The sequence below is a fragment of the Anopheles gambiae genome, chromosome 3 (assembly GCF_943734735.2).
Source record: "Anopheles gambiae chromosome 3, idAnoGambNW_F1_1, whole genome shotgun sequence".
Taxonomy (NCBI): Eukaryota; Metazoa; Arthropoda; class Insecta; order Diptera; family Culicidae; genus Anopheles; species Anopheles gambiae.
This window is the reverse complement of record NC_064602.1, coordinates 78117518-78131097: the sequence shown is the minus strand read 5'-3', so window position 1 is coordinate 78131097 and position 13580 is coordinate 78117518. Positions and strand designations below refer to the sequence as shown.

The following is a 13580-nucleotide window of genomic DNA, read 5'->3' as shown; positions in this document are numbered from 1 at the left end:
TCCCCCCATAGCAGGATAGTCAATCCTACGTATGGCGGCACGGTCTATTTGGGGATCGAACCCATGACGGGCATGTTGTTAAGTCGTACGAGTTGACGACTGTACTACGAGACCGGCTTTTGCCGGTGATTACCGATGATTACCGACTGAAAATGTCACGACCAAGTGACTGATCAAGAGTTTGTTGCACACAATGTCATCCAGCATGTGATGGTCGCAACAACTGTTTGAGTCTCACCGCTGATCATCACAGAGAGCTCGTGTCGCTGACATTATTTTGTTTCAGCCGGAATATGTCTTAATTTTGTCGGTGACATTTTAAAGAACTGATCACAGTAAAAAAAAGTCATAACATTGTGATTGAAAAAGCGTTGATCGAAAAAAATGTCACGAAGCATGCATTGATCACACCAATCATTTTGAGTATCACCTCTGATTATCACAATTGAGTTCGTGACACTGACATGGATTTTGTTTCAGTTAGATTTTTTGTATGACATTGACAGTGACATTTTGCAGCACTGATCGTAATTACGCTTTCAAAGCAGACCATACCTTTATAGTGAGCAGTGTTTTTGTACGCCATCCTCGACGGGTCGCCGTTCGCGCTGGAGTGGTCCTTGTCGGCGGCCGCCTGCTGCTGCGCGGCCGCTGCCGCTGCCTGCTGTTCCTTCTTCTTTTTGCTCGCCCCGAAGCAGCCCAGATTTTCGCCCTTGGACGACGCAGCGGCCGCACTCACCACGATCGAGCCACCGCCGTGCGAACCGCTGCCACCGCTCATGCCCCCATCAGAGCCGTGGTGCGGGATCGGGTTCTTGTCGTAGTTCGGGTCCTCCACCTCCTGGCAGCGGTACGACAGGTTGCGCAGTATGCACACGCAGTTCTCCACGATCTTGTTGCCGATGTTCGACTTCTCGATCGCTATCCGGATCACGTACAGCAGCGAATCGACCAGCCCCTCGCACTCGCGCAGCTTCTTCCGCGCGTACTCGCCCGCCGAGCTGACGTTGCGCAGGATGCCGGACGCATTGCGGAACACCGTGCTCCAGCAGGTTTCGCCCGGGTTGGTCGGGTCCCAGCCCGAGTGCGGGATGATGATGTACGACACGATCACCAGCACCGCGTCGTCGATGATGAACCGCTTCAGGTCCTCGCAGGACGACATGTTCCAGATGATGCCCGTCACCAGCTCCTTGATGTCGGACTCGGCCGTCCGGCGCAGCAGGTGGATCAGCGCCTGGATGCCGCCCGCCGCGTTAATTGCACGTTTGTTCTCGTCGTTCTGCCGCCCGTACGACAGGTTGCGCAGGGCACCGCACGCATTCCGAAACACGTCCGTGTTCTCGTGCCCGAGCAGCTTCACCAGCGGCGGGATGCCGCCGAGCGTGCGCGTCCGCTGCTTGTTCGGGTCGTCCATGTAGCACAAGTGCTGCAGGTAGGCGGCCGCGTTCGCCTTGATCGCGTTGTTCGGGTGGCTCAGGAAGCCGATCACCTCGGTCAGGTTCGGGTCGCGCCACTTCATCTGCCGCTGCTCGTCCAGATCCATCCCGCCACCGCTACCGTCCGGCATGCCGCCGCCCCCGCCGCCGGCCCCATTCGAGGGCCCGCCGGCCCCGCTCACGCCCGGCCGATTGTTGCCGCCCGGCGACGTGATGATGTGCTGTAAAAACACGTGATTATGTATCTGCAGGTTCGACAGCTGCTGGTGCAGATCGTCCTCGCCGTCGTAGTAGCACGACCCGTCCGGCGCTACGTTTCCTACTACGCCGCCGCCGCCAACGCCCCCTCCGGCTCGCTGCTGGGCGGTGGCCGCTTCGTACGCCAGCTGCTGCTTGGTGGCGTACGTCGGCTCCACGCCCCCGTTCGGGTCCATGTGCGAGCTGATCGTGCCGTACGGCGGGGTCGACACGTACCCGTACACCATGGCGGACGGGTTGTCCGGGTAGAGCCGATCGACCGGGCCACCCTGCCCGGGCGCAATCACGTACTCGCCCATCTCGTCGTACTGCCCCTGCAGGTAGCCGCCCGGGCCCGCCATCAGCGCGGCGGCCGACGGGTTGCCGCCGCCCATCTGCGCCACCCCCATCGGCATCGGGATGGACGATTCGCTGTTCTCGCTCGACGTGTGCGGCGTGTTGGAGCGGTCGTTCATCTGATACTCGCCGAGATAGGACTGCGCGTGGCCGGGATGGTGTGCCGCCTGGCCGAGATCGTACCCGGCGTCCGTGTACTGCGCGTAATGCTCGTAGTCCTGATAGTGTCCTTGCCCACCGCCGCCGCCTCCCATCGCACCGGGCATACCCGGTCCGCCGCCGCCCATCACCTTGGCGCCCGGCGGCAGGTGCGCCGACTGCTGGACGGGTGGACCACCGCCGGCCCCACCCACCATCTGCTCCGGCTGGTCCATGTGGTTGAAGTTCAAGTACTGCGTCCGGGTCGTGTACATACCCATCGGCATCGACACGTAGTCGATCGGTTGACCGTCGGTTCCCATGTCTAGAGGCATTGCTACATAGTCGAACGGTTGTCCAGCATCCGGTCCCAACTGCTTCACCTCCCGCACGACCTTCGTGATGGTCGTGATCTGCTGTGTCGTTTGCTGCTGCTGATGGTGGTTGTGTGCTCGAGCAATTATATCATCCTCACTATGCATTGATGTGGTTCCTTTGCTCTCTTTCGCTGTTTTGCCTGTTACGGTCAACAACCCCAGCAGGCCAGTTTTATGTTTGGGGGGGCCTACCACCACTTGCACGCGTTCACTACTGGTTCACCACGGATCTACAGATTGAAAGAAGGAAAAAAAACAGAAACGGAATTTAATTTTGATGTTACACCTTCGAGTTTTTGTTTCACAATGTTTATTTTATCGAACGCGGTTCTACGAAACTGCCCCATTGTTTGAAATAGATCCGTTGGGTCTTTATCTTATCTTTCCTTCCATACTTTAACACGATAAAACTGACTGTTTTGCCATTTCGCAGGGCGCAAACTTCGCAGATACGAAAGGAAATAACGCCGAGACAAGAAAATCCCACAATGATGTCGGAACTGGTGTTGTGCTTCATTAATCTTTCGTTGATTCGTTCATTTGAGTGTTTAGCGATGCGTTATTAGAGTTCCGATTCGATTCTTCTATTTTGCCGTGATTTGAGTCCCGAATCGAATCTCCATAGGTTTGTGATTCATCAAAGATTCATGAATCTTCAAGAATTCATACGAAGATTCATGAATCTCTCTATGAGTCTCAAAAGAGTCATAAGTCTCTAAAGCGTCAAGAGTCTCTAAAACGCATGTATCTCTAAAGATCCAGTTTGATTGATTCACATTGTAGATTCATTGCCTGCGCCTAAACGTATGGTCCAAAACAGCCGAACAGGATTGAAGAATCTGTATCAGAATCACTCATTTCTAGTTTGAATTTCATTAAATTATCTTCAAGAATTCTTACGAATCTTCAAACATTCATGTGTCTCCTTCATAAATATCTGTCACTAAAGAAACATGAATATCTAAAGATTTAGGCATGATTTAGAAAAGTCGATCACCACTCATGAATTCAAAATTCAGAGCTTTCAAGATTAAGCTGATACATTGATCTGGAGTTACACATCTCTATCCTTAAAGTGATTCATCTGCAAGAATTCATACGACTCTTCAAAGATTCACACCAGATTCACAAGATTCTTTAAAGATGTATGATTCTCTCAGGTGACGTGAATCTCTATAGGGTCATGAATATCAAAATTTGAACACCATTTTCATGTATTTGCTTTGGAAGTTAATTCAAATACATCAATATGAATCAGAGTTACTCATCTGCAGACGTGCAAAATTGTGCCCCATTAAACTGCGAACCCAAACAGTACATCAATTGCACGGCGAAGAGAGCACTCTTGCTCCAGCGAACAATTTTTAATTACATCCATAAAACTCATGTCCCCCTCATGTATTGAAGGCCGAACAGACATACATATTCCGTCAACAGCGTCAACCCTTAACGGAACCAGGACTCATAAGCTTCATATTTCATTTTGGCCAAAGAACGAGAAGGAGAGTCGAACACTCATACCCATCGCGTCAATTTGGTGTCGCTACCGCCTTTTTACCCTTCAAATTCAGCACGTATTGCATGTTTCGCATCCCATCGGGATGCGGATCAGCCCCCGTCATTTCCTCGTTTGGCTTGGGTCGGAAAACACGTCACTGGGACGGTGCTACAGACATGCTAAAAAAAAAGCAACGCCACACAAATATTTGCCCATGAGGACCCTCCTCTGCTCCTCGGGAGCCTCTCCCGCGTGCAGCAGTGCATGCTTGCACTCATTATCCCTGCTTTCATTTAGCGCTAATTACATGCTATCCATCGTCACTGGATGCACAGAAAACCTGCATGGTACCCCATCAGCTAGCATCGCTCAGAGCATCACGTACTACACACGCAGACACGGTAGAATGTACAGTACACGACACTGAGTCGTCCTTGCCGGGCTCGCAGGTGGTACGGGAGACCCTGGATGAGCACCAGTCAGCCGTCGGGAGTGCAGCCACACTTTAGCCAGTCGTGTAAATTCATCGCCCTTCCGACAGCTTCGGTACCGGATTTGGATAGGAAACCTGGCCCAGACGACCGTGTAGGTACGATGAGGGAGTTGAAGAAAGCAGGCGACAAAACCCCCCCTCCTGTCACAGTGTCAAGTGCGATTGTGTCCCGTTGTTCCGGGGGTGTCTCGTTACTTTATCCACATGGGCTGTGAAGGGCCGACCGTTTGATACATTTTCCCATATCACATAGTAGGCAATCCTTCTGTCACAAAGTTCATGCTGACTCATACCAGCTGAGGTGGCTTCTTTTTTGGGCCCTGTTTTCTCCCTCTTTCGCGCTGTTCATTGCATCACAACAGGGCAAGATGATAAAGCAAAAGTGCATGTAGAGCCGCTGCTGCGGCATAGCTTCCCTAAGAAAACGTCCTATAACATACCGAAACCCGAGGGAAGAATTGAAAGTAGGGACGCGTTCTTATCTTTCCCCAAATAGCCGTGTGTGTGTGAGTGCCGCGCGCCATCCTGTCGGGGATGTATGTCCTCTCCCTTTTGCTATGATATTGTTCCAATGTTCCTCTTCTCTTGAAGTTTTCCAAGCATTTCGGTGATCGCTGGTAAGAAGTTTCCTTTTGACTTTGCGCTGGTGATGCATCCAAATCGACGAATATCTCTGTTTGTTTGAGATGTTTTTTGGAACTTTAGCACACATCCCCATTCGTATTTGACTCGCACGTATGCTTGTCTACAGAGACAGACCCCCCTACTCCAGCATTTTGAAAACTCCGGGTCGTAGCAACACCATGGTAACACGAAGCAGCATGCCGTCCTTTAAGCATGACGCAAAATGCCAACGCGGATGAAGCACAACACCACACGTGGCACGCAGTCTTTTCTTTGCTGATTGAGACTAATTTAAGAACCAACCCACTCACGTCTTCGGGAGTAGAAAAAACAACAACATCGAACGAGGGAGAAGGCTGCGTGGAGGAAGGAGAGTTGAGAAGTTTGTGTTTTGAATTCGTTCGTATCCTTTCAAATTAAGAGAGGATATTTTCACTCGTTCATTGACGGCAGCAAAGCGAATTCCGCCATGTCCCTAAAGTGGTTTCACAACATGCCTGAAGTGTGTGTGTGTGTGTGATCCAAAGGCGCGCGCGCGTGAGGAACCTAATTAGGGTGTCTATGAAATGATAGACGAACACACACGTTTGCCTGGTTTTTTTCTCGCTCAATTTGTATCAGATGTTATTACGAAGTTCCTGACAGTGGGTGGAACTTTAGGAATTGCACAATGTCCGAGTTCTCGGTGACTCCTATTAGAGTTCCCATAGAATTCGCTGTATGGGCGTTGTCAAATATAGTGTTAATAATAAACTTCCGACTTGCATTCGTGTTAGAAACCTTTGCATTTCCATACACATACAGCATTTCCCTTTTAGCATTGCAACGAGGACACCACCTCTCCAGAAAGGGGTTCGGTGAACCTACCCAGCCGTCGGTGGTTTGGCTTTACCAATGCCGCCCGTCTTCCCAGACTGAAACAAACCACTTCAAAAGCGGGAACTGGGACTGGGAAGAACGGGCGGCTTCGATAACAGAGCGGTTTTTGTGGGTGGTAGACGTGCAATGGAATGGAACAGAATTCCACTCTCCTTTGGTTTCCCCCCTCTTCTTGGGCCGTAGGTGCACTTGAGCGCATTTCTTGGGAAATTCTTCACACATTTTCCACAAGCGGCAAGAAAAGCAATTAGAACGGATATTCATTACGAACTTTCTGGGGCCCTTCCTTTGCTCCTAGTACCCCTGCCGTACACCCGGGATAGTCCCTTTGCTTCTATTGGAATGATTTGAACCGCACCAACCGACCAACTACGGGAGGGGGGTGTGTCTGAGGGGGAACAGAGAGAGAGAGAGTGAAAAGTTTCAATCCGCGCTACAACACGGCTCACGTGCGTCAAGGGGTAGTACCACACTACGATTTAGCCGGAACAGAGAGGATGATGGTACACGACCGGCTTTTGTTCGCTTCTTCCTCTAGTTCTAAATCCTTCAATCGGACACCCACCAACACAATCACACACATGGCACATGGGGACACTGATGCACCCGTGCCCGTCGCATTCACGAGCACCGAGTCCAATTAGAAACTAATTCAAGCTATAATTAAATAGTTGCTTGGTTATGAAATGTTGTGGTTTATTACTCTTTCATCTCATGTTTCCGTAAGGCGCCATTAGCGAAGGCAGCACCATTCTATGCTACTAGGAACCACAAACCTCCCCGCTGTGCCTTTACCATTACTCCCCGGGTCGTCGTTGTCCCCAACCGGCGAGACGCATCGGAGGACCATCGTAACATTGATTTTGTAATGCATTTCTCGCAACAGCAAACCGAAAGCGACCACTTCTTGGTGTGCAAGTCCAAACCTTCATTTCTCTTGTACCAACATCCACAACCAACAGCACTGCCACATATTTTAATTACTGTGTGTTTCTCCAGCCAGGCAGCAACGGTGACACACCAGCACCACCACCGCGCAGCGGCGCTGAAGCCAAAAGGGTCTTCAAACGAACCGAAGAAAACACACGTATTGCCACGTATTGATCGATGGACAAAGTGCAGGGCAATGGCTCCCACCCACCCGATTGGGTGCATTGACTTGTCGGAAAGTGGTCTGTAGCCATTAAGAAGTTTGAGAGGCTCAGGCGACTGGAATTCAATTGAACGTCCTAATGCTCTCCGGAACTGTCCGGCAACGACAGAAGACACTACACTAAAACAGCAAAAAAAAAAAAACAGTTGGGTAATCCCCAACGTCCCCAATTATAACTTTAATTCACTTTCATTTGAAATGAAGGTTCGGAAGTTTTTAAGCACACACCAATCATCCTCAACCCGCCATCGTGGCCTGGTGGTGATGGCCCCTGAACTTTCTGTATTTCCTAAATTTCATCAGTCTGTGAGTCCCTGGGTCCCCCTCTGTTCTAGAGCCCGTTGTGAGAGACGAAGAGAAAAGTAATAATTTATCACACCCAAAAGCGCTGCTGCAAATGCATCCCCCTCTACTCCCGCGATGATGATGTGCCCGCCGCTCCGGTTGGCTGGACATTTGATGCGCTTTATCGAATTTCCGCGCACATTTCGGTCGCACAAATCAATTATTCAGCCAGCGAAATCGCTCGAACGGAACACAATAAATGCACACAGAGAGAAGAAGGGAGTGTGGGTGGGTTTTGTTTGACACACACACGCGTCTCTCTCGCTATAGAGCTTTGCGGAGACAAAAGCGCTTCCCCCTTTTTTGCTTCGTTTTTGGTGGCCGGATTCTGTCAGTCGGTGTCGTCGGGTGTGATTATATTTTTTATTTTTATTTTTTGTTTTGTTCCTCATTTTTATCTCTTCAACTGTTTTGACGTATTTGCAGCAACGGAGGCCTTTTGTGGTAGTAGTAGCGATTCGATGTGCATTGAACGCATGGCCGGCACATATAGCGATGATTTATGACTGGTGTGGTGTGCGCGGCTCGAGAGTAAAACGTGCTTACTGCTGCACTTCCGGCTAATGAATAATATACACATATTAATATGTACATTTAAAAAAATACGTTCCACTCTTCAAACACAACGGGTGGGCAGGATTTATGCGTGTTGGCCTTCTAAATCTAATACAACAATGCTGAAGATTCGCTTTCATCGGCAAATGGAGGACACCCGCATGCTTCGCCGCGATGTGTCGAGTTTGTGTCAAGCCTTTTAAACTCTATCCAATTCGATACTGCTACACTGTTGTACATTGGTCACCACTGATTTCAGCTGACTGAGTGGTCTACGTTTCGATAGCAGTGAGACGCCCGGAAACAAATTTCAAATACGATCGCCATAAAAATCACTACACCATGAACAGGGGGGAGGGAAAAGTCTAGCATGATCATGGCTGGATGAAAATGAATGGCACAGAACATGCAGAAGCCAAAAAGTAAAAAGCAACTCGGTCGAGGTCGATACATTCTAGCAAACAAGTGATGCGGTCAAACCCATTTTGGATGCTTTTAACAGAGTCCGCTGTGTCACGTGAACTCAGTTTCGAGCTATTGAAGCTGGCACACTAGTATAGTATTTTTCATTGAAATTTCAAATTTCATATCACAAATGTCATATGGAAACAAACTTCTTATTTGAACTTACAATTATGGTACATGAAATTGCAAGCAATTTTCGCGTTTTATTCCAAAGTAATTAACATTAAATATACACGAAGCATGTAAAGATATAGACGCATCAGATACATTCATAAATTCATTAAAAACAAACTTTATCACTTGAAATCACAACTAATGGCAAATGAATTTGGAAGAAATTTGACATAGTATCACAAAGTGATACATTTTTAACAAACCGTGTAAAATACAGCACAGAAAGATGCATCACCTGGCATCATACAAGCATTGAAAACAAACTTTACCAGTTGAAATCGCAATTGTGGCGCATGAAATAAAAGGCATTTCACACAACGTCACAAAGCACAAAGCACAACGTTCCAAATAGTGATGTGCTGTATGAAGCGCACCCACGGCTCCGATCCGACTCCGACTATTGTTAGTTCGATTCCAACTCCGGCAAAATGGAACCACTAGATCCGCCCGGCGTCGGAGTCGTCCGGAGTCGACGACTCCGAACGACTCCTAACGACTCCGAACGACTCCGAACGACTCCGAACGACTCCGAACGACTCCGAACGACTCCGACTCCGAACGACTCCGGACGACTCCGAACGACTCCGACGACTCCGAACGACTCCGGACGACTCCGGACGACTCCGGACGACTCCGGACGACTCCGAACGACTCCGGATGACTCCGAATGACTCCGACTCCGGGCGACTCCGGGTGACTCCGTACGACTCCGGACGATTCCGAACGACTCCGGACGATTCCGAACGACTCCGCATATTGCAGCGCGGACCTACCTTCCGGAGTCGATTCCGAATTTATCGGAGTCGGATCGGAGTCGACTCCGGATTTTTGCCAACTTTACCCATCACTAGTTCCAAACACACTAATCAGTTGAAGTCACAATTGGAGCAGATGAAATTACAGAGCGTTTCAGGTGATGTCATAAAGAAATCAACGCGTTAAGTTCAAAGATACATAGACCCAATGGATGGTATAAAGAATGCCATCATTCTAAATACACTTATCAGTTGAAATCATAATTATGGCACATGAAATCACAAAGAAATCAACTGTAACTATATTTTGAATATGGGTTTTTTGAGACACACTGGATGCCATCAAAACATACTTATCCACAATTGTAGCACAATAAATTGCAAGATTTCGTCCATGATTATTACAAAGCAATCGTCGTTCAACAGTGTAGATACAATGGATCCAATGGTATCAAAAAAGTATCAAGTTGACATTACAATCCCAAAAAAACGGGACCATCGATCTATCCCCCACAATAATCGTCACGTATAACCTAAACATCATCTTTCTAGGGCCTAACTTATATATTATTCAAAAATAAGACCATAAAATGACACGCACACCTCATTTGGGGTGAGCTCTTCTCCAGGAAGAGTCTTCTTCATGGCAGCAAATTTACCACGCCAAATGGAGCAATTCTACACAGACAAATAATGGTGTGCACGCGCAGCAGCAGCAGCAGCCCAAACCATTTAACTATCTGCTTTATTTGCGAACCGTAACGAGACGCAACCAAATAAAAGAAACTGGACCCCCTTTTTTCTGAAGGGCGCGACACGAAAGACGCCGATGTAGACCGGCCACGCGGGGACAGGGGTTCAAGCATACCAATATTGCATCCCGCCCGGTCTGGTCGTTTCCGAAGAGGCGTGGCACCACCCTGACTACCGAAAAGAGTGGAAAGGGTTCAGTTACTTCATCGCAACATTGCAAGAACCCGTCACCGGCCGCGTCACACGGCTGGAACTTTATGCTACAGTTATGTGCCGCTCTCCCGTCTCCCCCCGAAGCTGTGAAGCGCGACCCTACCCTCCTGTTGTTGACACTGCGGTGTCGTAAATTGACCTTTCCCGCGCGCGCGTGCCACTGCGCTTGTGTTTGCGTATATACGCCAAACCGTTGACACCTTCTCACTCTCCACCACCTCGGTGTTGCTGTGGTCGCTAGGGAAATATTCGCGGGTTTTTTTTAAATATGAAACCGTCAACCGTTACGACCCCCACAGCCTCGGGCTGAGCCCCAATTGCTCCCAGCGGCGATCGGGCTTTTCGCGGCAGATTGGGACTCCCTTTTTTCCGCTGCATGTCTGTGTGTGTATGTGGCAAACAGCAAACAATAAACCGAAAGAAAACTCTGTGTGGTGGAGAGGTTCAGCCCGTTCCACCGGTTATTTCATCGGTCAAGAGCGATTTTTCCCTCACGCACATATAAGACGACCGGCGCGTTGCGATTGCTGGTGGTGTGATGCTGATGGTGTGGACGCGCGCAATACTGCGCGGTTCGAAATTGAAAATAAAGTTCGGTGCGTGCTAGGAGCTGTTCACGTGGAAAAGTTTTTCCTGCTTGCAGGAAAGGCACAGGGAGAGAAAGAGAGAGGGCAAGTGGCGCTGCTGGAAGCAATATTTACTCCACCGTTCGGTTTCTTTGCTGTGTGCTCAAACGATGACGAACGCGCCAACTTCAACACGCAGCCAGTAGCAGAAACGGCAAAAGCAACTTTGTTGTACGAACATAACGCACCCAGCACCAGCCAGCCAAGCAGAGTGCCCAGAGGAACGGAGTTAAATGTGAAAGAAAAGCCCTGAATGCAAAAACCACCCAGCTAGCAGCTACCGGTACGTGACTGGTTGCTGCTCCGAGGGATTCAACAGTGCAAGGAGTTGCTCTTTGACTTTTACCTCATTTGGTGGAATAGGGGGAAAACAAAATTAAAATTCGATCTTATTGCGTTCCTTCTTTGTTTGGGAAGGTTACTTGATGTTACTTGTTATAGTCCGCGGAATTTTACACTTCCCTCAAGGCGAGCAGGGTGGAGGGGATGAAGAGAAAAGGAGAGAGGACGCTGCCACTGAAAGCTCACACTAAGATCATAAATTGAAACATAAATAGTGACGTCCGAACGTCTCTATTTACTTAAAATTCTTAACCAAAACAAAAATTGGGGGCTATCCATACATTACGTTACGTTACTTTCCACTTTCACGTTACGTTACTTTCATAGCGTAACAACATGCAACGCTGACTGTTTTACATCTCCCATTCTATTGCGACAATCCCGGCTGTTAGATTACGGTGGCTTTTCTCTGGATTGTAAATTAAATTATTTTTTATACAACATATTTACATTAAATTTGGCTTTTTCGAAACAAGGTAAACGATTCAATATTTTAAATATGTCTGAAATGTACAGAAGTGAAAGAGCTCCTCCGTTGGAGCCAAAGCCTCTATAAACTATTCCAACCAGTGTTGTTAACTGTTGACATTTTTCATGACAGTCACCGTAAACAGCCGGTCAAAATAATTTTTGGCTGATGATATTCAATGCTTCCACGACACGACTGTCATTAAACGAAATTCATTCGTGTCGCTACCGTCAGGGCTGATCCAATGACATGAAATGTAAACAATGTAGTATGAATGTCATTTGACATTTTTTGAACAACACAAATTGATACGATCGGAGGATTATGAAGTATATCGTCGCTGAATATGGGGATTCTAGTGAAATAGCAAAAACTAGTGAAACGAAAGCCTTTGCAACGCACGCTTTGTTGTAGTTTGACATGAATACGGCCGTTTGCAATACGACACAGTTCACGATTCATACAGGTTGGCGAATGTCAAATGAATGTATCTTGAAAATGTCTTCATGTCAAATGACATTTTTTGACGGGAATGTCAAATGACAGAGAGAGATGGGAATGGGAAGCTTCAAATCGAATGAATGTTTACAATTTTATGTCGATGAACGTCACCGTTCGCAACACTGATTCCAACAGCAATATGTCTGAAAATCGAACGCCCTCCTCGGCCACGTAATTTATGGATGAACCCTATAGAACAATTCAATTACATTCATTGTCCTGAAGTTATTTCACTCCGATAATGCAACAAAATTAGAATAAATCTCCCAACAAAACAGTTCCGACGACATTGTATGGGCGAGATCCGACGCACACCGGCACAATACATCCGACAGTCGACGAGTGCCGCCTGACAGCGGTCCTAACCTGACCTTATTGAAAAATTTGATTCCCACCCAACCTCATCGGTCTCACCCCACGGTCGTAAAGCGCATTGAAATTGTGTTGGCAAAGTTTATCTGAATTTCATTTCCGCCGTGTCAAGGTGCGCGCTTGGCTGGGTGGGTGGGTGGCCAGATATGGCCATTGCCTGCTCACCGCCTTCCCGGGGGGAGATGATGGGACCTAAGAAGAGCCTCCCCTACATGGAAGAAGTGTGTCCAAGAAGACGGTGAAGCTGATTTGCACGGAATATTGATCCTAATGTGAACGTGTGCCGGAACGGAAGTTACTGCCACACCTGCCAAGGTACGGGGAGACACGCCATATAGCGTCGGCGACATTTGCATATAGATATGCGCAGCAAACAGCGAATCTATTCTTCCAAACCGGTGTGTTACCGGCGTCCGGTGTCTATGTGTTGAGAGAGGCAACCAGCAAAGAAGCGCAGCGCAACTTGTTGCAACGTTCGTGTGCACGCCATCATTGCCAAATAGGGCATGAGGAGTCGCGTGTGTGGTGTGGTGGAAGCGAATAAAAGACAATTTAAAATCCCCCATGTCCTCGCACGTAAGCATGCCACTGAAAGGTGGAGAAGACTGCCAGCTACAGATAGAGGAACTATTAAATGGAATAGTTTTTCTTCCGACTTCCATTTCCCGCACCGAAGAATACTGGAATAGTAGTTGGCGATGGGTCATTGGTCAGAATCTTTGAAACATAAGCCCCCCGCTGGGAGGACCCAACATTGTAGACGGTATATGAACGAGCGGTGGATGTTGTTTCGAAACAGTGCCACAATAAAACAA

At 48.4% G+C, this 13580-nt stretch overlaps 1 protein-coding gene across 2 annotated transcripts in view; it reads right to left on the bottom strand.

The window, feature by feature from the left end:
- Window positions 1-13580, bottom strand: part of LOC5667850 (catenin delta-2) — a 44350-nt gene that overhangs the window by 7104 nt on the left and 23666 nt on the right. For both annotated transcript variants that reach the window (XM_061654719.1, XM_061654718.1), the window contains exon 2: window positions 556-2778. In XM_061654719.1, the coding sequence (XP_061510703.1) occupies window positions 556-2653 (2098 nt within the window). In that variant the 5' untranslated portion in view covers window positions 2654-2778. The remainder of the gene's footprint in view (window positions 1-555; window positions 2779-13580) is intronic.